Source organism: Dasypus novemcinctus, chromosome 2, assembly GCF_030445035.2.
Source record: "Dasypus novemcinctus isolate mDasNov1 chromosome 2, mDasNov1.1.hap2, whole genome shotgun sequence".
NCBI lineage: Eukaryota > Metazoa > Chordata > Mammalia > Cingulata > Dasypodidae > Dasypus > Dasypus novemcinctus.
The window spans coordinates 65,400,318-65,427,997 of NC_080674.1; the positions used below are offsets into that span (position 1 = coordinate 65,400,318).

At 36.8% G+C, this 27,680-nt stretch overlaps 1 protein-coding gene across 7 annotated transcripts in view; it reads left to right on the plus strand.

Annotated features, from left to right (window-relative positions):
• RNF180 (ring finger protein 180) overlaps positions 1-27,680 on the plus strand; it is a 328,361-nt gene that overhangs the window by 78,247 nt on the left and 222,434 nt on the right. For all 7 annotated transcript variants that reach the window (XR_009188472.2, XM_058309282.2, XM_058309284.2 and 4 more), the window contains one exon: positions 1,029-1,988. Coding sequence is in view for 6 of the 7 variants with exons in the window: in XM_058309282.2 (XP_058165265.1) it covers positions 1,029-1,988 (960 nt within the window). In the remaining variant the exon portion in view is untranslated. The remainder of the gene's footprint in view (positions 1-1,028; positions 1,989-27,680) is intronic.

The window sequence follows — 27,680 nt, forward strand, 5'->3', positions numbered from 1 at the left end:
TTATATTTTGTTCATTATTCTAGTCCTAGCACATGGATCAGTACTGCTTGAGTGATGAAATATCCTTCACACATACATGTATATATATACACATATAAAATAAACTGGATATTAATGACTTATTGGCATAATCAAGCTAAATCATTAAAAATTATACAGATTCTTAATGAAGTATTATTATCACAACAGCCCACCTTGTTAAATAGTATGGTATAGTTATTTCTCATAATGCAAACATCTAAGACCTAGAAAAGTATAAATAATGGGATTTTTGGAAATATATGATTATATTTCTCCACTGTCTTTTTGTTTCTGTCAAACCTTTTTGTTTCCGTTTAATACATATCCCTTGTATCTGTTGTATCCATTGTGGGTAATGATTTCCTGAGGAAATGCCAGTGCACTGCTTGTAAGTGTCTTGAACTTCACAAAATGTGTTAGGTGTTTCACTGTCTCTGTTGGAAAGATCATTTTAAGCCAATTCATTATTAATTTCCTATCTGAGTGTAGAAAATGTATTCTCTGATGTATACAACCGAAGTATCCTTTGGTCGTATATAAAATGCCAGGAGGAGTTTATTCTGTTGCTTGAGTAAAGTTTCCTCCCCCAGTGTTTGGTATGCAAGAAGTGTATCAAAACAGACACTTTTCTGTGGGATTTTACTTGCAAATTAAGCTCTGTAGGCCAGTTTGCTTCCTAGTTCCATAGTGTATTTTTCTTTTCATTACTTCACACTGTATCCATATTCAATATATTGTTTAAGAGATTCTTTTTAAAGAATTCTTAGGAATATTATTTGGATGGTCATACTCTGCAATATGTTATCATTCTAGAACTTTGGAGCAGCTTATCTTTGTTTATTGTAAGGCTTGTATCCATTTGCTGTTCTTTCTACTAATCGGAAAAGAGAAAGCCAGCCTTCTCTGTGGCATAGAAAACTTTCATGTGATTGACTTTTTTTGACTCACATTCTTTTTGGTTATTTTACAATGAGAGCATTGTCTTTATTTCCCCTTTTTACCTGTAGGCCCAGCTGACAGTTGGAAAACTGAATTGTCCCTTTTGTGAGGCCCATTTAGGGGGTTTTAATTTTGTCAGAATTCCAAAATGTTCCTGTGGCCAGCCTACAGCTGTACATCTCTCCAAGAGCCGGACTGATTATCAGCCAACACAGGCAGGCAGACTAATGAGACCATCGCTGAAATACTTGTCACATTCTATAGTTCATTCAGGTTGTGACAAGGACACTCTACTGACAGGTAGTGCTTCCAAAAACAGAAATTACAGGCTTTTAAACATGGCCCAAAATAATACTGGCCCTGGAAGATTAACAGAAGCACTCTGCCTGGAGGTACGAGCAACATATTTTGAGTTGAAGAATGAAAAACTGCTCTTCAAAGCATCAAATCCCAAATACCAGCTTTTTGTTCCTCAACTTGTGACTGGCAGATGCACTGCAGGAGCTTTTCATAGAAAATCACATAGTTTGGATCTGAACATCACTGAGAAACTGACTTTATTACCCACTTTATATGAAATACGTAGTAAGACTACTGCCTATCCTAGGCTAAATGAAACACAGCCTGTCAACCTTCCTGGCTTTCCTTTAGAGTCTGGTAAAAATAGCTGTTCATTTCAGAATCCATCCAGTTTTGATCCTAATATGCTGCTGCAAAGGTTTTCAGTGGCTCCCCGTGACACCCAGACACAAAGAGGAGGAGAATTTCAGTGTGGTCTAGAAGCTTCTGCAATGTATTCTGGCCATGCTAGTTCTAACAACCTGACTCTCCTGATGGACCTACCGTCCACTGACAGGAGCATGCTGGAGGCCTCAGACCAGGAGGAGCACCTCTCTCCTCTGGACTTCCTGCGCTCGGCTAGTTTTTCACTGGGCACCATTAACCAGAGACTCAGTAAGAGAGAAAGGAACAAGTTAAAGAATCTGAGAAGGAAACAACGAAGGCATGAAAGATGGCTAAAGAAGCAGGTAATTTTTTTTAGAGTTTACTAAAAATTCTATATTATGAAATGTTGGTGTTTGGGAAGTAGAGCTAACTTCACTTTGAATGCCTGTATTGTGAAAACCTGGGTTTTAATAAATTTTGAAATGACATTTCTCTTTCATTATAGTTAACATGCATAACTCTGTCTCTGTGCTTTAAACATGTTTAAGAAATGACCCTTGTGCCTAATTCTGCTAATATTTTGGAGGAACATTAATCTCATACTATTGAGACTAGATTGCTTGTTACATACGATTTTAATTTATTATATTAGGATTGCTTTGCAATGATTTTATTTCAGATTAAGTTGAAACAAAAAGATTTCTCTAAGTAAATCCAATTTAGTAACAAATTCATTCACTTTCTTCACATTTAGCTTAAATGGATATTTTCAAAGAGCCTTCTTTAATTAATATGTGCCTATATGATCTAGATATGATTAAAACTATGCCAGATTTTTAACAATTATTTAAAAGGTAATTTTTCCTTACTGTGATTTTGTGGGAGATAAGTGCTTCTCTGTGATGTGAGATGTTCCTGTGTCCACAATGACATGTTCAAGGGTGGGGTGAGTGAAAGGACTAAACAGTAAATGTTAGGCCCTATGGAAACCAATGAAAACCAATGGATGAGATGCTCATGAAAATTTGGAAGTTCGAGGGCTATTATATTTCTTTATAAATATTCTTGAAAATTGTGTTTATAATTTACTTGTTCATAATTGATAATAGTCCTTATTAAATAGTGAGTTGCATATCAGTATAGTGTCCTCAGAGCTAAAATGTAGTTCATTTTTAAAAACAGTTAAGTGAACACATTATTGCTTGTGGCTTATGATCATAGTGGTAAAGTCAATAAAATTATTGCAGTGATTGCTTTGATCAGTTTAGGTGGTTTTTTTTTTAATCTTTTGTTATATAAGTAAGATAATTTTAATTAAAAGTAATTGTTTTATAATTTTGATGAATTGCTGACAGGAGCATTCAGTTTGATTTATTTGCAAGTGATGTTGTAATTGGAACCAAAGTGTATATTACAGAATGTAAAAAAATAATATGTTTTAGCATTACTGTGATATACTTCCTGGTATTTATTTAAGGTAGAAAATTCAAAATTTTTATTGAGGATTTGACTTAGACCTAGATAAATTGGAGATGATCATGTTAAGTAAATATTCAGAAAAAGTACTTTAAAAACAATGAATGTGGCAGACTCTAAATTCTCTAGCAAATAGAAATTTAAAAGAAATATAAAAGTTAAACTTGCTCTGTAGTATAAATATATGAAAATAATATCTTCGGAATTTTAAAAATGTGCTTAAATCCCGGGCTAGGTCTTTGTGAAAACCTCAGCTATATTATTTATTTTCCAGCACAGGAATACTCTCTATTACTCAGTTTAGAGAATAGCAAGATAAAGTTAATGTTCTTTTTTGTATAGATGAAGTTTTTATTCAGTCACATACATGTTATTTGAACAATCTTGTTAGCTAAGAATCAGTGGGTCTTATACCAGTATAGGCAGTAATGCAACAGGATCCCAGTAGGTTTATTTGGTCAAACAGAAATTAGTGGGGAACAGATACTCACTGTCTCCTCAGCAAAGATAATCTAAGTATAGCAGAGAAGAAATCGTGTGAGTTAGCAGTTTGAGTACAAGCCATGGTGATGGCCAGAAAAAATAATAATGGTAAAAAAATGTCAGTCTTGACAATTCCAGCGAAAAAGATAAATCTTACAAAGAGTTATAATCTGAGTTAAATTAATGGCTAAGATGTTTGCCCCATTCAATGTTTAATAAATATTAAATAATTCTGTAAACATTCATCAAATGTTTGTTTGCAATATACCATGTGTTTGGGTAATAAAATGATTATTTCAATACAGATCCCACCTCTTTTTTAATGAGAGAGCTAAGCATACAAGTTATAAAAAAAAAAGTTAACTATTATTAATGGCAATTTTAAAGAAGGGTTGCGAAATCTAGATTTCTGACTTTACATTTTAATGTATTGTATATTCTGGACATCTTTTAGTGGCAGACATTGTAATAGAAATTGTTAATGAGATTACAAAAGAGCAGTTTAAATTTTTGAAGTTTTGATATTGAAGCAGAAACTATGCTTTTCAAATATTTGGTCAGTTTTAAGTACTTTTGTTCATCAAACATTAATTGAGTATTTACTTTGGGGAAAGCCATAGTCCTGTAAACTGAATTTAGATGCATTAAAATTGACTTACTCATTGCATATAGCTCTGTGAAATTTAGCAAGTGTATAGATTCACGTAACCACCATAATGATGAGGATACAGAATAGAGCCATTGTTCCCCTAGAAACCCCTGGCAACCACTTTAGTTTTGTCTTTTTTATAATATTATAAAAAATAGAATCATACAGTGTATAACCTTTTGAGACTGGCTTCTTTTACTCAGCCTAATTGCCTGTGAGATTGATACACGTTTTTGCATATATCAATAGTTTGTCTTTTTATTGCTGAGTAGTATCACATTATATGAAAGTACCACAGTTGTTTATCCAGTCATATGTGGAAGAACAGGTGGGTTGTTTCCAGGTTTTGGTAATTATGAATGGAGCTGTTATAAACATTTACATACAGGTTTTTGTGTGAATCTAAACTTTCATTTCTCTTGGGTAAATGCTCAAGAGTGGGATTGCTGAATCATAAGGTAAATGTATTTTAACTTTATAAGAAACTGTCAAACTGTTTTCCAGATTGGCTGTACTTTTTGCATTCCTAACAGCAATATTTGAGAGTTCTACTTGCTCTGCCTCCTTCTCAGGACCTGGTATTCTCAATATTTTTTATTTTTGTCATCCAAATAGCTATATAGTAATATCACATTCTGGTTTTAATTTGTATTTCCCTAATGGCTAATGATATTAAACATTTTTCATGTGCTTATTTGCCATTTATATTATTTTTTAAGTGACTGTTCACATCATTTGCTCATTTTTCATTGGGTTGTTTTCTTTCTTTTGAGTTTTGAGAGTTCTTTTTTTTTTATTTTTTTATTTTTTTAATGTTACATTAAAAAAAATGAGGTCCCCATATACCCCCCACCCCCCTTCTCCCAACTCCTCCCCCCATAGCAACAACCTCCTCCATCATCGTGAGACATTCATTGCATTTGGTGAATACATCTCTGCGCACCGCTGCACCTCATGGTCAGTGGTCCACACCACAGCCCACACTATCCCACAGTCCACCCAGTGGGCCATGGGAGGACATACAATGTCCGGTAACTGTCCCTGCAGCACCACCCAGGACAACTCCATATATTTTGGATACAAATCCTTCATCAAATATGTGATTTGCAAATATTTTCTTTCTGCCTCTAGCTTGTCTTTTTGTTCTCTTAACTTTTTTTACCACAGAATAAACTTACTTAATTTTAATAAAGTCCGATTTCTCCATTTTTTTTTCTTTTATGAAACATATACTTGTCCTGTAAAGAACTCTTTGTCTAATCCTAGATTACAACGATTTTTCCTGTGATTTTTTTAAAGGTTTGTGGTTTAAGTTTTACATCAAGAATTTTGAGTCATTTTGAGTTAATTTTGTTACAAGGTGTGAGGTTTAGTTTGAGTTCCAGTCTTTGGCATAGAGAGATCAGTTCATTTCTCAATTAAAGTGCTTTTACCCCTCTGTCAGAAATCATTTGGCTGTACTTGTGTGCATCTTTTTCTGGACATTCTTTTCTGCTCAATTCATCTATGTGTCAACCAGTTTGCTAATATCACTCTTTCTTGTTTATTGTAACTATATACAAACATACTCATTTTATTGTGCTTTACTCTATTGTGCTTCACAGATAGGCATTTTTTTTTTTACAAATTGAAGATTTGTGGCAGTCCTACATTGAGCAAGTCTGTGTCACTTTTCAGTATTAATAATTCTCTCAATATTTAAACTTTTGCATTATTATATGTTGTAGTGATTGGTGGTTAGTGATCTTTGATGTTACTATTATAATTATTTGCCATGAACCACACCTATATGGTAAATGTAATTGATAAATAAGAGTTCTGACTGCTTTGCCAACTGGTCATTTTCCCATCTCTCTCCTTCCCTTCAGGCATCCTTATTCCTGGAGACACAACAATATTGAAATTAGGTTAATAACCCTGCAGTGGTCTCTCAGTGTCCAATTAAAAGGAAGAGTTGCATATCTCTCCCTTTAAAATGAAAAGCAAGAAATGATTAAACTTACTGAGGAAGACATGTTGAAAGCTGAGGTAGGCCAAAAGCTAGGCCTTATGCACCAAATAGTCAGCCATGTTGTGAATGCAAAAGTACTTTTTAGCAATAAAGTATTTTTTAAATAAAATTTTATTGAAGTATATTATTTATACATGTACATACATAAATAATAAGTGTATAGTAAAAGTTACGAACTTATGAAACAAGCATGCATATCATTATGCTCCCATATATCACCCCACCACCAACACCTTGAATTGTGAAACTTTGGTTAGAAACTATGAAAAAGCATTATCAAAAATTACTACTAACTATAGACCATATCTCACTTGAGTATATTTTCCCACAACCCACCGATTATTAATACCCTATATCAGTATTATATATTTCTTCTACATGAGAGAGCATTGTCATATTTATTCTGTTAATCATAGACCATCTTCCAACACTGGATTCCCTGTGTTACACAGTCCCATGTGTACACTCAGAAGCTCTCATTTTCATCACAGAGTTGTGTTGTCATCACCTCAGTTAATTTGAGAACATTTTCATTACTCCAAAAGGAAAAATCCCATACTTTCATATAAGCCCCTATTGTTATCTCTTAGAATTGAAATAATATTGCCATTGCTGCAAAACTATTACAATATTACTGTTAACTATCACCCATAAGTTAGTTTTCATTTTCCTGTGTATCACCATATATTTAACACTTTGTAAAAGAAGGGCATTCTTGTATTTATAACTATTAACCACAATCTTCATCCACCAATGAAATCATTATGTTATTCATTCCCTAGAATATTCTGTAGTTCCCTTTCAGTTGATATTTATGTCCACAGACAAGCTCTTCAAGCCACAATCACATTTATAAATCAGTTGTGTTAGTTATATTCATTATAGTCTGTTACTGTCATCTCAATTCATTTCTATACTTTTATAATTAACTTTATTAATAATGCCACGTATATTGACTATTAGCTCCCATTCTCAGCCCACATTTTATTTCCTAGTAATCTATACTCTAGAGTTTATCTCTGTGAGTTTACTTCTTGTATTTAGTTCATATTAGTGAGACCATACATATTTCCCTTTGGTGTCTGACTTATTTCAGTTAACATAACTTCTAGGTTCATCCATGTTGTCATATCCATCCTGATTTCATTTCTTTTTATAGCTGAATAGTATTCCATTCTGTGTATATACCACATTTATTTTATTCGTTCATTGGTTGATGGATATTTTGGGCTGGCTCAATATTTTAGCATTTGTGAATAATGGTGCTGTGAACTTCAGTGTTTAAATGTCAGTTTGTGTCCTTGCTTTCAGTTCTTCTGAATGTATTCCTTGCCATACAGCAGTTCTATATTCAGTTTCTTGAGGTACTATCAAACTTCTGCCACAGAGACTGCACTGCTGTACATTGGTGCAATGTACCAACAATGGTGAAGGATTGTTTCTGTTTCTCCACAGCTTTTCCAGCACTTGTAGTTTTCTGTTTTTTTGATAATGGCCATTCTATAAAGTGTAAAATGGTATCTTATTGTAGATTTGATTTACATTTCCCTAAGAGCTAGTGATGTTGAGCAGTTTTCTTGTGCTTTTTGGCTATTTGTGTTTCCTCTTTGGAGAAATACCGATTCAAGTCTTTTGCCCATTTTTTAACTGAGTTGCTTATCTTTTTATTGTTGAGTTGTATTATCCCTTTATTTAACATGGATATCAAACCCTTCTCAGATATTGTTTTCCAAATATTTTCTCCCATTGAGTAGGCTGCCTTTTTACTTTCTTGAAAATGTCTTTTGAAGAATAAAAGTTTAATTCTGAGCAGGTCCCATTAATCTATTTTTTCTTTTATTGTTTGTGCTTTAGGTATAAGGTTTAAGAAACTGCCACCTGCCACAGATTTTTCAAGATGTTTTCCTACATTTTCTTCTGGGAGTTTCATGGTTGTAGCATTTCTATTTAGGTCCTTCATCCATTTTGAAATATTAATAGTATTTTTGTATAAGGTGTTAAGATAAGGGTCCTCTTTCTTTTGTGAATATGGATATCTGGTTCTCCTGGCATCATATGTTGAATAGAGTATTCTGGCATAACTGGGCGGGCTTGACAGCCTTGTCAAAAATCACTTGACTGTAATTGTAAGCATCTACTTCTGAGTTCTCAGTTCGGTCCCATTGGTCAAGCTTTCTGTCTTTATGCCAATCCTGTGCTGTTTTACCACTGTAGTTAAGTGATATGCTTTGAAGTCAGGATTTAGAAGTCCTCCAACTTGGTTCTTCTGTTTTAAGATATTTTTGGGTATTCAGTGCTCATTACCCTTCCAAATGAATTTTTTTAAAAAAAGATTTGTTTATTTTCCCCCATTCCCCTCCTCCCACCGTGCTGTTTTTGCTGTCTGTGTTGTCTTCTCTTCTCATTTTCTCTCCTTTAGGATTCCCTGGGATTCAGTCCTGGGGACCTCTGTTGTGGAGAGAGGTTCCCTGTCAATTGTGCCACCTCGGTTCCTGGTCTCTGCTGCACTTCACTTTGTCTTTCCCCTTATCTCTCTTCTTATGCATCATCATCTTGCTGTGTGACTCACTTGCGCGGGCATTGGCTCACCAATCACCACGCCGGCACTCACGCACCATGTGGGCCCTCAACGCAGGCACTGGCTTGCTGCGCAGGCACGCTTTCTCTTCTTTTTCACCAGGAGGCCCCAGGGATCAAACCCAGGTCTTCCCATATAGTAGGTGAAAGCTCTATCACTTGAGTCACATCTGCTTCCCTCAAGTGAATTTGATAAATGACTTTTCCATTTCTGCAAACATGTCGACTGGAATTTTTATTGGAAATGCATTGAATCTTTAAATCATTTTGGGTATAGTTATCTTAATGATATTTCTTGTTCCAGTCAGTGAACATGGAATATCCTTCCATTTTTTTTTTAGGTCTTCTTTGTTTTCTTTTAGCAATGTTTTATAGTTTTCTGAATAGAGGTCCTTTATGTCCTTGGTTAGGTTTTTCATAAATATTTGATTCTTTTAGTCGCTATTATAAATGGATTTTATTTTCTGACTTTCTCCTCAGGTTGCTCATTAGGGAATAGAAATGCTACTGATTCTGGCAAATTAATCTTACATCCTACTACTTTCTGAACTTGTCAAGTAGTATTAGTAGATACATTGTGGGTTTTTCTAGGTATAGGATCATATCATCAGCAAACAGCAATAGTTTTACTTCTTCCTTTCCTATTTGGGTGCCTTTTATGTCTTTTTTTGGCCTAAATGCTCTAGCTAAAACTTATAGCACAATATTGAAAAACAGTGGCAACAGTGGACACCCTTGTCTTGGTCCCAATTTCAGTAGAAAAGTTTTTGGTTTTTCACTGTTGAGTATAATTTTAGCTGTGGGTTTTTCACATATGCCGTTTTCATGTTGAGAAAGTTTCTTTGTATTCCTAACTTCTGAATTGTCTTTATTAACAAATGATACTGTATTTTGTCAGATGCCTTTTTGGCATCAATTGAGAGAATCACGTGATTTTTCTTCTTCAATTTATTCATGTGTTTTATGACACTGATTGCTATTCATATGTTTAATCACCCTTGCATACCTGGGATAAAACCCAGTTCTTCACAGGGCATCATTCTTTTAATGTGATTTTGGATTTGGTCTGCAAGTATTTTGTTGAGGATTTTTGCTAATATGTTCATTAGAGAAATTGGTCTGTTATTTTCTTTTCTTGTTATATCCTTATCTGGTTTTGGTGTTAGGGTGATGATAGCTTTGTACAATGTGTTCGGTAGCATTCCTTCCTGTTCAGTTTTTTGGAAGAGCTTGAACAAGATTGGTATTAGATCGTCTTTAATTGGTTGGTAGAATTCACCTGTGAAGTCATCTGGTCCGGGATTTTCATCTTCGAGAGGTTTTTGATGACTATTTCAAACTATTCCTTTGTTATTGATTTGTTGAAGTCTTCTATTTCTTCTATGGTCAGTCTAGGCTGTTTGTACGTTTCTCGCAGTTGGTCCATTTCATCTACATTGTCTAGTTTGTTGGCATATAATTGTTCCTAGTATGCTGTTATTTCTCTTATTTCCATGTGGTCAGTGGTAATATATCTCCTCTCATTTCTGATTTTATTTATTTGCATTTTCTCTCTTTTTTTCTTTGTCAGTCTAGCTAATGGTTTGTTGATTTTGTTGATTTTCTCAAAGAACCAGTGTTTGGTTTTGTTGATTCTATTGTGTTGTTTTTTGTTTTTTGTTGTTGTTGTTGTTCTCGATTTCACTTATTTCTGCTCTGATCTTTATTATTTCTTTCCTTTGGCTTAATTTGGGATTACTTTGCTTTTCTTTTTCTAGTTCCTCCTGTGTTCAATTAGGTCTTTGATTATAGCTCTTTCTTCTTTTTCATTATAAACACTGAGGGCTGTAAATTCCTTCTCAGCACTGCTTTTGCTGTGTCCCATAGGTTTAAAAAAAAAAAGAAGCTTTAAATTATATAAATGTTACATAAAAAATATAGGGGATTCCCATATGCCCACCTCCTCCCCCTCTCATACTTTCCCACATTAACAACATCTTTCATAGGTATCGTACATTTACTATAACTGATGAACAAATATTAAAGCATTGCTACTAACTGTGGACTATAGTTTACATTATAGTTTACATTCTGTCCCACACAATTTTACATGTTATGACAAAATGTATAATGGCCTGTGTCCATCGTGGGTTTTGATTTGTTGTGTTCTCATTTTCATTCATCTTGAGATATTTATTGAATTCTCTTTCAATTTCTTGTTTGACCCACTGATTATTTAAAAGTGTGTTGTTTAATCTCCATGCATTAGTGAATTTTTCCTTTTTCTGTTCATTATTGATTTCCTGATTCATTCCGTTATGGTCAGAGACAGTGTTTTGTTTAATTTCAGTCATTTTAAATTTACTGCGCCCTGTCTTGTGACCCAAACTATGGCCTGTCCTGGAGAAGGATCCATCAGCACTTGAAAAGAATGTATATACTGCTATTTTGGAGTATAATGCTCTATAAATATCAGTTTAGCCTACTTCATTTATCATATTATTCAGGATCTTTGTTTATTTTTTATTCCTCTGTCAAGATGTTCTCTCCAATTCTGAGAGTGGTGTATTTAAGTCTCAAACCATTATTGTAGAGACATCTATTTCTTCTTCAGATTTACTAGTGTGTGCCACATGTATCCTGGGGCACCCAAGTTAGGTAAGTAAATATAATACTTATTTCTTCTCGGTGAATTGCCCCTTTTATTAATAAAAAATAACCTTCTTCATATCTTGTAAGTTTTGCATTTAGATATATTTTTTTCTGATATTAATATTACTACCAGATCTATTTGGTTATTATTTGTGTGGAATATCTTTTTCCAACCTTTCACTTTCAACGTGGTTGTACCTTATGTCTGAGGTGAGTTTCTTGTTGATAGCATATAGATGGCTCATATTTTTTAATCTATTTTGCCAGTCAGGTTTTTTGATTGGGGAATGCAGTCCATTAACATTCAATGTTATTACTGTAAAGGCATTACTTACTTCAGTTTTTCTTTTGGCTTTCTGTTGTCATGTCATATTATTGTTTGTCTTTTTTACCCTTTAATTTACCCTCCCTAATAACCTTCATTCTATACTCCTCTGCAAGTCTCATGCCCTTATTTTTTTCCTTTCAGGCTGTAGGTCAGGTGTTTTGGTAAAATACTCTTAGTTTTTGTTTGTGAACATTTTAAATTCACATTCGTTTTTGAAGAACAGTTTTGCCAAATAAAGAATTCTTGGCTGGCAATTTTTCTTTTTCAATACCTTAAATACATCATACCACTTTCTTCATGCCTCCATGGTTTCTAATGATAGGTTGGCACTTAATCTAATTGTGACCCCTTTGTATTTGATGCTTTACTTTTCTCTTGCTGCTTTCAGAATATACTCTTATCTCTGATATTTGTCATGGACATCTTTGGGAAGCCATTATTCTGCCAGCCATACCTTAATATATGGCAGATAGTTTTCTGAATGCTTTGCTTCATTTAATCCTGTTACCATTTTATAAGGTAATTACTATTATCACCATATTTATATGGGGAAGCTGAGAGAGGTTAAGTAACGTTTTTAGGCCCATATCCCTAGTATCTGTCAGATTTAGGTTCTAAAGTTTGTGCTTTTAACCATTTTACCATAGCCTCTCAAGAAAGAAAGTTTCCCCCATGCAGATTTTTTTCTTTCTTTGATAATTTAGAAAACATATTAGCATTATATACTTTTATTTTTCATTCATTCTTTCCTCCATTTACTTAATTTTATTGGGTATATTACTCTTTGCCAGAAACTGTGCTAAGTATTTAGAATATAGCAATTAACGAAATGTGACACCTCCCATCAGGGTGCTTTCAGTGGTTGGGATAGACCCATATGAGCATTAGTAATTATTCTATTGTGTGTGCAGAAATGCTATCTCATAGAAAATTTTGATCAGCAGTTTACTTAATACAGAATTACTTTGACCAAGACCTTGAACTGCAATTGAGAATCCTAGAGTAGTTACAAAGCAAACTTGATTGGAAGAAGGTGGGAAGGTTGTACAGAAGTAAGAATATTGATGACAGAAATGAGGGGGTAATGGTCAGCTGATGAAGAATTATGGTGTAGTTATCAGAAACTTATGTTTGTTTTTATGGATGCTGTGTTAGTTGCTTCATGTCAAGTCCAGAGTAGGAGCTCAGGAAACAGTTTCTGAGTAGATAAATTGCATAAAACATGATTTATTCAGGCATAGTAAATGATTTAAGGATTGAGGTTAATCCTCCCAGTAACTTTAAAAAATACTTAGTGCCCAGATTCCATTAATTTATTCTTCAGTTGTTCTAGTCTAGGCATCATTATATATATATATATATATATATATATATATATATTTAATTCTCAAGTGATCCCAATGTGTAGTCAGCGTTGAGAGCTATTAGAAGGAAGAGAGATCAACAGAAGGAATTCATAGTGACTTAAAAGTGAGTAGACAGAGACTTTGACAAAGGATTTAATAACAGAAGAGAGAATTAATTCTACTGGATGTTACAGAGGAAAGGCAACTGGCTATCACACTCAACTTTCATCAGGCTGAGAAGGAATTTGGTGAAAAACCATACTGGAGAAGACAAGATACTTTGGTCTTACACTTTACCACACTTAATATGGTTCCTTACACATAGTAAAGGACAGTATAGATATTTTTATGTACAAGTAAGTTTTAGTATTTTCAGATAGACTTTTTTTTATTATACCTACCCCACTTGTGGCTTTTTGCATGCTGCTTGTTCTCTGTGTCCATTTGCTGTGCGTTCTTTTGTGTCTGTATTTATTTATTTATTTATTGCCCCTCCCACTTTTGGTTTGTTCTCTGTGTCCATTAGCTGTGTGCTCCCCTGTGTTGTTGCTTGTCTCCCTTTTTTGTTGTGTCACCTTGCTGAGTCAGCTCCCTGTGGTGCCTGCGGGCCAAGTGGTGTTCCACAGAGCTTGTGGGCAAGCCTGCCTTCACAAGGAGGCCCCGGGATGTGAACCCAGGGCCTCCCATGTGGTAGACAGGAGCCCAACTGATTGAGCCACAGCCACTTCCCTATTCAGATAGACTTTTATAGCTGGTATTAAGAGAGTGAGAATTTTGATTAGGAGCAAGAGCAGAGAGACAGAATGGAAGAGAGAGATGATAGTGGTGAGAGTGATGATAGCAGCAGTTTTGTTGAATTTTACTTTATGCTAGGTAGTATGAGGTGTTTTACTTACATTACCCGATTGATATGAGATATTAGGTCACTGGAGCATAGGGAAGCTCTAAGGAGGAAAGGATTTGGATAGTTAGTGAAAACCATGAAGGCACTGACCTTGGACCCTGGGGAAAAAGGCAATTGGGAGAGAGCAGAACAACAAAGATGCAAGTTATCTTACCCCAAGTTGATGTAAGGCCAACCTTGAGCCTGTTCTTCAGAACAAAGTATGGGTGGTCATTTTGCTTTTTTTAGAATCTCAACACATCCTTTCTTTTTGGGGGGGGAGGGGGGCGGGAGGTGAGTTTGGGGAAAGGATAAGTCAAAATCATTAGCGAACTGGTCCCAGAGTGATTTATACTGAAAGCTGGAGTTTATTGTGTAGGACTGAACTTAGTTCTGTCTGTGTTTGATGAATAGAACTGAGCTATGCCTTCAGCTATTTTTGTCCTCCTGTATATACTGGGAAGACTGTGCCTGGTTTTCATTCTAAACCATGACCACCTTATTTTCTTTTATTTACCAAATCAACCCCATTTCTGCCCTCACACACTTACAAATCTTAGTCACTTGCTGACATTGTCTGCTTGTCTTCTTCAAACCTCTTTAAAACTTTATCCATGCTGAGATGGAAGTCTTATCTATTCTTTTCACACATGGAGACCTAGCAATACCAGCTTCCATGTGCCTTGAAACTCAAGAGGTGGCTGAAACTCTCCCTGGCTCTGCGTGATTAGTTGAAATTGCTATCACCTAGGCTTTCTTTTACAAAGTAATATTTTAAAGTTAATTTTTAATTTAGAAGCAATATAAAAATATTTAAAGAGGTATAGAAAACCAAAATGCATTTAAAAGTCAGTGATTTAAACATTAAATTTAAGAGAATGGTTACCTATGATGGGAAGGGGAATATAATCTGGGATACTATATAGGGGACTTAAAAGCAATTATATGTTATATTTCTGAAGCTAAATGGGGTTATTACAGGTGTTACCTTTCATTTTATTCCATTTCATATGCCTTAGATACTTTATAATACATTGAACAATACATCATAAATATGCTTTTTTTTTTAAGTTTATTTTTATTTATTTCTCTCCCCACCCCCACCCCCCCAGTCGTCTGTTCTCTGTGTCCATTTGCTACGTGTTCTTCTTTGTCTGCTTCTGTTGTTGTCAGCGGCACAGGAATCTGTGTCTCTTTTTGCTGCGTCATCTTGCTGCGTCGGTTCTCTGTGCGGCGCCATTCCTGGTCAGGCTGAACTTTCTTTTGCACTGGGCAGCTCTCCTTACAGGGCGCACTCCTTGCACATGGGGACACCCCTATGCAGAGGACACCCCTGTGTGGCAGGGCACTCGTGGTGCGCATCAGCACTGCGCATGGGCCAGCTCCACACGGGTCAAGGAGGCCCGGGGTTTGAACCACGGACCTCCCATGTGGTAGATGGATGCCCTGTCCATTGGGCCAAGTCCGCTTCCCTAACATACTCTTTTTTATTCATTATTTTTGATGCAAAATCTTAGATAACTCACCTTGGTTCTCCTCGTGGTAAAGCCAGAGGGAAACTCTCCAAAACACTTTAGGCAAATATTCTTTTACTCACAAGGCTCAAAAACTTTCTGCAATGCATTTATAACATTACATTAGAATAATAATGAATATAAAAATCTACATGACCAAAACTTTTCACTAAAAAATTTTCTCTCTGTTCTTCCCTGGGATAAGCTGTTCAACTAATATTTTATACTATTATGATCCTTTCTGGAGCACTATTTTGCAGTGTCCTATTAAGGTGAAATGAATCATCTTGTTTTCTAACACCAGAGGGCACCAAAATTCCTCTTGCAGAAAAACAATCAGAATCATTTCTTTTCATCCAAGTATATCGTACAGTGGATTAGAATGTGACCTGGTATATTTTTAGTCCCTTAACATAAAAAAAGTAACAGAATTCATGCTTTGTGAGAAAGGGTTTTTGGAATCATAGTAAGGCTTTCTTGTGCAGCCATCAGTCAAGAATCTGTCAGTGCTTTTGCTAAATTGTTTTCCAATGGCATTTATTATATATTCCAATTGCACTATTGCAGTAACTGCCTCACTGTCCTCTCTAACTAATCTCTCCTTTTTATTCAATCCATATAGTGTCAACAGCTCCACATGTATTCTTTATCATATTCCCAAAACTCTTTGACTACAGTTGCCTACTGAATAAACGAATATCTATGTTGTCATTGAAAGCCTTTGTAGATCTAGTGTTAGTTGCATCCCATGATTTTTATACATAAACCCTGTGTGCCAGCCAAGTTGGGCCCGAAACCATTTCACATGTGTATTTTTCTTCAGTGTTTTCAATTGCCTGGGACCATAACCCAGAGCATACTTTTGAAATGCAGTTGAGGCACAACAAAAAGAATCCCTTTTTCTTAGAGTATTTTGTTTTATATTTAGGCAGAAATTATTGTTTCTTTAGCTGTAACTTCAGGAATTTATATATTTATATATATATACACACACACACATACACACTTTTTTAAAAATTTTACTTTATTTAAAGATACTTAGGTTATATAAATGTTACATTAAAAATGTAGGGGACAGCAGCGGACTCGACCCAGTGGTTAGGGCGTCCGTCTACCACATGGGATGTCCGCAGTTCAAACCCCAGGCCTCCTTGACCCATGTGGAGCTGGCCCATGCACAGTGCTGATGCACACAAGAAGTGCCCTGCCACGCAGGGGTGTCCCATACGTAGGGGAGCCCCATGCTCAAGGAGTGTGCCCCGTAAGGAGAGCCGCCAGCATGAAAGAAAGTGCAGCCTGCCCAGGAATGGTGCTGCACACATGGAGAACTGACACAACAAGATGATGCAACAAAAAGAAACACAGATTCCTGTGCCACTGACAACAACAGAAGCAGACGCAGCAAATAGACACAGAGAACAGACAACCAGGGTGGGGGGGGGAGGTGAGAGAAATAAATAAATAAATCTTTAAAAAAAATGTAGGTGATTCCCATATGCCTCTCTTCCACACTTCCCACATTAACAACATTGTTCATTAGAGTGGTACATTTGTTAAATTGATGAACACATATTGGAGCATTGCCACTAAGTGTGGATTATAGTTTATATGACAGTTTACACTCTGCCCCACACAATTTTGTAAGTCATGACAAAATATATGATGCCTGTATCCATCATTGCAGTGTCATGCAGGACAATTCCAGTGTCCTGAAATTACCCCCATATTACACCTATTTTTCACTCTCCCTCCCCTCAGAACCTCTGGTGGCCACTGCCTCCACATCAATGATAAAAGATCTTCCATTGCTAGAATAGCAATAAGTCTATAATAGAATAACAATAAGTCTCCTGTAGTCCATCATTCATTCCCCAATCTGAGGATCCTGGGGTGGTGATGACCACCCACCCCTATTTGAGAGGGGGCTTAGATCCCATGGGACAGACAGATGGGGCTATCTTGCTTGCAGTTGTAGACTCTCTCTGTTCCTTCGTATGGTCATTGTCCATCATCATCTCCTTGGTATTTGTGCTGTGTGAGTCCAGTGAACTGGAGAATAGGTGTTGCAACTCTGTTGAGACTCTGGGCTCAGCTGGCACATGGAAGGCCCAAAGATTTAAGTCTCTTGGACATAAACCTATAAACTCTAGTACTAACTATAGGTTCAAATAGAAGGGGCAGAAGAGCCATGTATAGGGAAACCACACCTGGGTACAACTCGGTCACACTGGGAAGCATAAATTCCAAAGTGGGGCTCATTGTCAGAGTGCCGAACTCCTGAGTTGTCAGCTCTCCCTCTGGTGCCTGTATGTCTCCAGAGCCCTCAGGAGCCCTACTGTATGACACATTACTTACTGTGGCAGTCAGTGAGATCCTGCTGAGACATGCATAAGTATAACCTCTGGAATGACCTCTTTACTCACTTTGAAGTCACTTTAAATTAGCCATATAAACTAATTTGCCTTTGCCCTTTCCCCCTTCTAGTCAAGGTCTTTTTCCAGTTGGTACTTGGTAGTAATCTCTCAGTACCAGGGAGGTTCATCCCTAGGGGTCATGTCCCATGCTGGCGGGAAGGTGATGCATTTATTTGCCGGGTTTGGCTTAGAGAGAGGCCACATTTGAGCAACAAGGAGGCAACTTTCAAGCAGTACACAATCCTAGACTAAGTTTCAATTTCACAAGAAAAGGTTCATAAGTACAGTCATCAATATCAAGGATCAGTTGATGATTTGTCCTCCTTCATTAGTCACAGCCCTTATGCTTGGGGGACTCTTGATGTCCCATTAGAGAATGTGGCAAAGCTCCCCAAGATAGAAATTTGATATTCCTTCAATAATTGTGTGGCTCTCCATCCACCGTGACAATTCCCCGTGAACACTTGAATTCACTCATATGCCTTGCAGTATAAGGTGAACCTCCTCCCATGCATCCCCCATCACTGACACCCTTGTGGCAGTGATCCTCCCCTACCACAGTTGTAACCCTTCTGTGATCCAAAACTTCTTCAAAAATGAAGCCAATAAAATAACCAAATAAAATTAATAAGAAAATATAGTTTTAAAAATGACAGATAAAATACAAAAAATTTATAGAAATTGAAATAAATAATAAAAAATAGAATTAAAAAAATTTTGGCCTTATATCTTTCATCACTATAAAATCTGTTGTCTTGTATGTACAGTGACATTTTCTTGCCTTTATTCCCCCAGTGTCTTTTTTTTTTTATCTTGAAAGAAGCTTTAGGTTACAGAAAAGTCATGTACAGAATATAGAAGATTCCCATATACCCAACATCCTCCTCCTTTTCCCTTTTCCCCATTAATATATTTTATGTGGGTGGTACATTTGTTACAATTGTATAAATATTGAATCATTACTACTAACCATGGTCAATGATTTACACTGTGGTTTACATTGTGGACCATACACTTTTATACATTTTGATGAAATTTAACATGGTCTATATTCATCATTGCAGCATCATGTAGAACAAGTCCATTGCTCCCAAAATGCCCCATGTTCCATCTATTCTATTCCTCCCTCCCCCTCCCCTTGGTACCCATGGCAACCACAAAGCTTCACCCCTTGAAGAACAAGATTCATAGTTACTTGCAGCAACACTGAGGGCTTGACATATTGGCCTGTACTTCCCTATTAGGCGTTGCCTATGCTCTTGAGAGACTCCAATCCCCAGGATAGGAGTCCAGCACCTTCCCGTTCATTGCTTGGATCTCCAACCACTGATACAACACACTATGACAGGATGAGTACTCACACACTCCATAGAAGACTGCCCCAGGTGTGCCCTGGCCCACATGCCCCTCACATCCAGCACCCTAAACCAGTAGCACTCCCCTGCCTTATTTGCCAAAAGTATACTCCCAATGTTGTAGTTTCAACCACATACCCACAAATTCCCAAAGTTCACCTGGTCCCTCCCCCAACCATCCCCCAGTTCCATGGACGGTGCAGCCTTCCACCCTACACCTGTCACAGATCAGCACCTCCCAACCCAATAGCATCACTGCACCACTGTCATGCCCATCCACTGCACAACTATACCCTTCCACCTACGGGTAGATTTTACCCGTATGGGAATTGACTCACAACCGTCTACTCACTTTCTGTCTCCTGTAAACTTATCTTCCAGACTCTAGCTATGTGAGTCTGCTCAATTTGCTTAATTTAAATGAGTGAGGTCATGTAATATTTGTCCTTCAGTGCTTGGCTTGCCTCACACAACATAAGGTCTTCATGATTCATCCATATTATCCTATGTGTTAATACTGCCTTCTTTCTTACAGCTGAGTAATAGTCCATTGTGTGTATATACCAGTTTTCTTATCCATTTATCTGGTGATGGACATTTGGGTTGTTTCCAACTTTTGGCAGTTATGCCGCCATGAACATTGGTGTGCATGTATCTGTTCATGTCCCTGCTTCCAGTTCTTCTGGGTATATACCCAGTAGTGGGATTGCTGGATCATATTGCAGTTCTATAGTTAGCTTCCTAAGGAACCTCCAGACTTTCCTCCACAATAGTTGCACCATTTTGCATTCCCAGCAGCAGTGGATAAGGGTTCCCATTTCACCCCATCCTCTCTGACACTTTCAGTCCCATGTTTTTTTAACAGCCTCCAGTCTAATGGGTGTAAGATGATATCTCATTGTGGTTTTGATTTGAATTTCCCTAATAGCTACTGATGTTGAGCATCTTTTTTTGTGCTTTTTAGCCATTTGTGTTTCTTCTTTGGAGAAGTGTTTATTCAAATTACTTGCCCATTTTTAATGGGTTGTCTTTCTATTTTTGAGGTGTATGATTTCTTTATATATGCTGGATATTAGGGCCTATCAGATGTATGGTTACCAAATATTATCTCCCATTGAGTAGGCTGCCTTTTCACTTTCTTGACAAACTCCTTTGAAGTGCAGAAGTTTTAATTTTGAGGAGTTCCTATTTATCTAGTTTTTCTTTCATTGTTCGTGCTTTGGGTATAAAGTTCATTAAACTATTTCCTAATACAAGACCTTGTAGATGTTTACCAATATTATCTTCCAGTATCTTATGGTCTTGGCTTTTATATGTAGATTTTGATCCATCTCGAGTTAATTTATGTATCAGGTATGATATGTTACTCTCTCATTCTTTTGGGTAAGGATATCCATCTCTCCAAGCACCATTTATTGAAGAGGCCATTCTCTCCCAGTTGAGTGGGCTTGGTGGCCTTGTTGAATATCATTTACTGTTTATTCAAGGATCTATATCAAAACTCAATTCAGTTCCATTGGTCAGTGTGTCTATCTTTGTGCAGATACCATGCAGTGTTAACCACTGTAGCTTTGTAGTATATTTAAAGTAGATAGTATGATTCCTCTGGCTTCACTTTTCTTTTTCAATATGTCTTTGGCTATTTGGGGCCCCTTGCCCTTCCAAATAAATTTCATAATTAGCTTTTCCAATTTGTTGATAAATGCTGTGGTAATTTTTATTGGGGTTGCATGAAGTCTGTAAATCATTTTGGGTAGGATAGACATCTTAATGATGGTTAGTTTTCCTGTCCATGAACAGGGAATATTCTTCCATTTATTTAGATCTTTTTTGATTTCCTTTAATAGTTTTGTGTAGTTTTCTGTGTACAAGTTGTTTACATCTTTAATTAAATTTATTCCTAGGTATTTGATTCTTTTCGTTGCTGGTATAAATGGGATTTTTCCCCTTGATTTCCTCCTCAGAGTGCTCATTATTGGTGTACAGATATGCTACTGATTTTTGTGCATTGATCTTATAACCTGCCACTTTACTGCACTCATTTATAAGCTCTAGAAGCTTTGTTGTAGATATCTCAAGGCTTTTGAGTATAGGATGATGTCATCTGCAAATAGTGAAATTTTTACTTCTTTCTTTCTAATATGGATGCTCTTTATATCTTTTTCTTGCCTAAATGCTTGAGCAAGTATTTCTAACACAGTGTTAAATAATAGTGGTGCCAGTGGGCATCCTTGTCTTGTTCCAGATTTTAGAGGGAAAGCTTTTAGGATTTCTCCTTTGTATATGATGTTAGCTGTGGCTTTTTCATATATACCCTTTAACATATTGAGGAAGTTTCCTTCTATTCCTGTCTGATTTTATCAGGAAAGGATGCTGTGTTTTTTTAATGCATTTTCTGCATCTATAGAGATGATCCTGTGATTTTTTTTCCTTTCGATATGTTTACATGGTGTATTGCATTGATTGATTTTCTTACATTGAACTATCCTTGCATACCAGGGATGAAACCCACTTGGTTATGGTGTATAATTCATTTGATATGTTGTTAAGATTAGCAAGTATTTTGTTGAAGATTTTAGCATCTAGTTTCATTAGAGAGATTGGTCAATTGTTTTCCTTTCTTGTGGCATCTTTGTTTGGCTTTGGTATCAGGGTGGTTTGGGCATCATAGAATGAATTAGGCAATGTTCCCTCCACTTCTGTCTTTTGGAAGACCTTGTGCAGGATTAATGTTAGTTCTTTCTGGAAAGTTTGCTAGAATTACCTGTGAAGCCATCTGGTCTTGGGCACTTCTTAGTTGGGAGGTTTTTGATGACTATTCAAGCTTGTTACTTGTGATTGGTGCATCAAGTTCATCAACTTTTTTTTTTCATCAATGTAGGCTGCTTCTGTGTTTCTAGGAATTTGTCCATTTCCTCTAAATTGTCCATCATTTTGGTATATAATTTCTCAGAGTTTTCTCTAATGATACTCTCTATTTCTCTGGGGTCAGTGGTGACATCCCCTTCCTCATTTCTTTTTTATGTATTTGCATAGTTTCTTTTTTTTTTTTTTGTTAGGCTAGCTAAGCATTTGTCAATAATATTAGTCTTCTCAAAGAATCATCCTTTGACTTTATTTTTTTCTAGTATTTTCTTCTCAATTTCTTTTAGCTCTTCTGTAATCTTTTTTATTTCCTCCTTCTTTTGGGGTTAGTTTTTTTTTTTTTTCCTTTAATTCATCCAGATGTGCAGTTAGTCTTTAATTTTAGCTTTTCTTTTTTTATATAGGCATTTATGGCTATGATTTCCTTCTCAGTACTGCTTTTTCTGCATCCCATAAAGTTTTGATATCTTGTGTTGTCATTTTCATTTGTTTCAGGGTAGTTATTGATTTCTTTTGCAATTTCTTCCTTGAGCCACTGAGTGTCTAATTGTGTGTTGTTTAACTTCCGTATCTTTGTGCCTAATCTGGTTCTCTACCCCTTACTGATTTCTAGCTTCATTCCATTGTGGTCACACTAATTACTTTATATAATTTCAGTATTTCTGAATTTGTTGAGATTTGTTCTGTGGCCTAGGATGGAGAATAATCCATGTGCACATAAGAAGAATGTATATCCTGCTGTATTTGGGTGTAATGTTCTGTATATATCTGTTATGTCTAGTTCCTCTAATGTATTATTAAAGATCTTTCTTTCTTTTTTGATGCTTTTTTGAGGTGTTCTAATGGCAATAATGATGTATTAAAGTTCTCCACTAAAATTGTAGATACAACTATTTTTCCACTTAATTTTTTTAGTGTTTGCCTTCTGTATTTTGTGGCACCCTGGTTAGGTACATAAATGTTTATGATTGTTCTTTCTTCTTGATAGATTACACCTTTTATTAATATATAGTGCCCATCTTTGTCTCTTATAGTAGTTTTACATTTAAAGTCTGTTTTGTCTGATATTAGTATAGCTGCTCCCACCCCTTTTTGGTTATTGTTTGCATGTAAAATTGTATTCCAGCCAGTCACTTTCAGCTTTCTTGCTTCCCTGGATCTAAGGTGATTTTCTTGTAGACAGTATTGTATTAGTCAGCCAAAGGTGTGCTGATGCAACATACCAGAAATTGGTTCGTTTTTATGAAGGGTATTTATTTGGGATAGGAGTTTACAAATACCAGGCCATAAAGCCTAAGTTACTTCCCTCACCAAAATCTATTTTCATGTGTTGGAGCAAGATGGTTGCTGACGTCTGCGAGGGTTTAGGCTTCCTGGGTTCCTCTCTTCCTGGGGCTTACTTCTCTTCCCTCTGTGAGCTTACTTCCTGGGGCTTCAGCTTAAGGCTTCAATATCAAACTCCAGCATCAAAACTCCAACATCAAAAACCCTCAACTCTGTCCTTTGTCATACCTTTTATCTTTGTATCATAATGATGTGGCCAAATCAAAGCCCTAATCATAATTTAATCACTCCCAGGTACAGACCAAGTTATAAACATAATCCAGTATCTATTTTTGGAATTCATAAGCATATCAAACTGCTACAAGTATATAGATGGGTCATACTTCCTTATTCATTCTGCCAATCTGTGTCTCTTGGTTGCAGAGTTTAATCTATTAACATTCAAGGTTATTTCTGTCAAGGAACTACTTACATTAGCCATATTTCTTTCAGTTTTATGTATGAAATGTGGTTTTTCTTTCTTTTCATCTTTTTAGTTATTCTTATATTCTCTTCCAACTCCCTCTCCTCTTTTTCCTTTTCAACCTGCAGAACTCCCTTTAGTATTTCTTGAAGTGCAGGTTTCTTATTGACAAACTCTCTAAATTTCTGTTTCTCTGTGAATATTTTGAACTCTCCCTCATTTTTGAATGCGAGCTTTGCTGGATAGAGAATTCTTGCTTGGAAGTGTTTTTTCTTTTAGCTCCTTAAGTTTGCCACACCACTTCCTTCTTGCCACCATGGTGTCAGATGAGAAATCAGCACTTAATCTTATCGGGTTTCCCTTGTATGTGATGAATCTCTTTCCTCTTGCTCCTTTCAGTAGTCTCTCTTTGTCTTGAGCATTGGACAGTTTCACAAGTATATGTTTTGAGGTTAGCCTGTTAGGATTTATATTGTGTATGTTTTGCTGCACTTCCTGGATATGTATGTCCATAGTCCCTCAAAAGAGTTAGGAGGGAAGCAGACTTGGCTCAAGGATAGAGCGTCTGCCTACCACATGAGAAGTCTGCAGTTCAAACTCAGGACCTCCTTGACCCATGTGGAGCTGGCCCACGTGCAGTGCTGATGCGCTCAAGGAGTGCTGTGCAACGCAAGGGTGTCCCCCCACGTAGAGGAGCCCCATGAGCAAGGAGTGTGCCCCATAAGGAGAGCTGTCCAGCACTAAAGAAAGTCCAGCCTGCCCAGGAGTGGCGCTGCACAAATGGAGAGCTGACGCAGCAAGATGACACAAGAAAGAGACACAGATTCCCGGTGCTGCTAACAAGAATAGAAGCAGACACAGAAGAACATGCAATGAATGGACACAGAGAAAAGACAACCAGGGTGGGTGGGGGAGGGGAGAGAAATAGATGAAATAAATCTTTTTTTTAAAAAAGCTTTAATTAAAAAAAAAAAAGAGTTAGGAAACTTTCAGCCATTACTTCCTCCAGCACTCCTGCTCCCTTTCCCTTTTTGTTTCCCTCTGGGATGCCGATAATGTGTATATTTGTGTGTTCTGTGTTGTCATTCAAATCCTTAAGTCCCTGTTGGATTTTTTCTATCTTTTTATCTATCTGTTCTACTGTCTGTCTGATTTCACATGTACTTCTTCCACATTGCTGATTCTTTCCTCTGCTTGTTTAAACCTGCTATTGTGTGCTTCTAGAGTATTTTTTGATTTCCTGCATTGTGCCATTCATCACCATTATATCCATGTTATGTATGCTTACAGTTCTTCTAGTGTCTTCTTGATATCCTTACTCTCTTCTTTCTCTTCATTAAGTTGATTCAGTTGTTCCACATTCTACATTTCCTCCTGTCTTTTTGTTTGTTTGTTTATTAGACTGGCCCATGTCTTCCTGTTTCTTAGTATGGCTTGTAATTTTTTGTTGGTGTGTAGGCATCTATCTATCTTGATGTGCTTGTTCAGTCGGTTAGTTCCTCTTTCTACTCTAGGGTATTTTGTGTGTGTATGTTTTTTCTGTATGTGGTAAGGTTTCTCTTTGACACTTGGCTTCTCTTATTGTATTTCCTTCTGTTGTCTGTGTTCCCTTGAATAATAAATATTAGCTCCAGAGCAAAGGAAAGAGATATGAAGAGAAAAGAATAATAGTAATTATAATAAAAAAGTAAGAAGAACAGCCATATAAGACCTAGGAAAATAAGAATTAACAGGAAAAAAAATCATAGGTACAAATGCTGAGATCAGCTCAGCAATAGGTTTGCTCGAAGGGAAGGCGACGCAGAACTTAAGAAATAAAAGGACAGAAAGAAACATACAAGAGAGACAATAAAGATGGGACCAGGGGACTCACAGCTTCTGGAACCGAGAGCCTCGACCCTAGTTTCCATATCATATTTATTAGAAATTGTGAAACAGTAGTTATCTATGTTTACTTTCAAGGCTACTTGTTATTAAAACTGCAATACCTGCAATACTAGGGGACAGGCCATACAAAGTTCAAATGCTGCCTCACACAAACAATTTTTGTCCTGACCAGACAGCGTTCTATCTAATCAAGGCTGGTGTTCCTAAGCCCACACTTTTTACCTGTGTTATGGAAACATTTCAACTTCAAGCTATTTTCCCCCATTCTGTTTTTGCAAAGCTTGCGTGATTTCTTGTTGTGTTAATCCCTGGAGGATTTGTTGCATGTATCTGAGGACTAAACATACAAAACAGAAAGGAACAGATAATTAATATACTTCCTAGAAGACTCCTTCCCCAACTTTTAATCTATATCGTAGGGGTCAGGGATCCTAATCTATCTGCAATTCCTGTCATAGTTTGTGAGGCAGGAAGCAATTGCAAGTGAGCATGTTGAATGCTTGTTATTTGGGCTTGTAATTGAGAAATATCTAAGCTTAAATTGTGTTTATGGCCATGCAAATGACATTTCACTGATTCCTAAGGAATATCACTGCTATTATATGCATAGGGGATCACACAAAAAGTAGATATATTCCCATCACATTGTAAGCATAAGCACATATTTACAGTTTGTAATTCTTCTCCCAGGCTCAAAACTGCATTTTATACATAATCTATAACTGCGGTAGATTATACAACAACAAACAGTAGGACTTCCCACTAGCAGACATTTAATGAATAGACTTTCATTTCTCATGAGCTTAAGATTCCCAACCAGCAATGCTATATAGGCCAATACTCAATAAAAAATGACCTCATTTTCCCTGCTTTGTATAGTTTGAGGCATAGGCAGTGATAAATTATTGTTACTCCTCCATTTTGGGCTGTGGGGCAGCTGGAAGTTTACCTCATAATTTCAGTGCCTTCGTTGATCTCGCTGTTAGCATCTTTATTGGACCTGGGGTCACAACTCAGGGTTGAATTTAAACTTAGTCCATTGTTGTGAGGATTCATTTTTCTATCAGAAAACAGTAGCTGTCTTGTTATAAGAGTCCTGATGCAGTGTCTGTAACAGTGAAAGCATACCTCATCCCTCCCAAGAGCAGGAGGGGACCAATGTCACACCCATTAAAGTGAGCACGATGGTCACTCGTGGGTGAAGTCCATGAGCTGTTGCAAGGAACAGGCAGCTGGATGTGCTGGGCTAGGTACCTCAAGGTTTGGTATCCATGATGTTCGTCTTTCTGGTGGAGTCACTCTGCTTCTTCTCAGGTCTTAATTGTATGGCTCTGGATCTTCACGAAGGCATCTGCCTCAATAGTCCTAAGAGAGATGTTAGAGGAGTGGGCAGGGATCTGATAGACAATTACCTGTCACTGCTGGCAGGTGTCCCAGATGTTCTTCTACAGATCTCTCCCCCAAAGAGGTTGATTCACAACAGTCCATCGTTTCTGTCTTGTTTTTAGTATTTGCAATCCACTCCTAGATAGGGATGGCAGTCTTCAGAGTAACTGTGCACTATTGGGTTAAATCTTTCAGTTTCAGCAAGGCTTCCTATGCTGCACACAATTGCTTTTTATATTGTACTTTTGACCCCTTCCCAGACTTGTGCCTAAAACTCAAGGGGTACTTGTTTAGAATGTTGCCTCTGCCACAGACCCCACCCAAAGCCAATATTGGTGCTGGCCACATCCAATTCACAGGCTAAGTCAATGTCCACCTTCTCCCTCCTGTTTTTTATTTTTTAAAGCAGCCTGCCAGAGGTCCTCCTATTCCCATGAAGGACCTTTCCCAATTAACACACGCAATGGTTTTAATATTTGACTTAAGTGACGGATGAAAGATT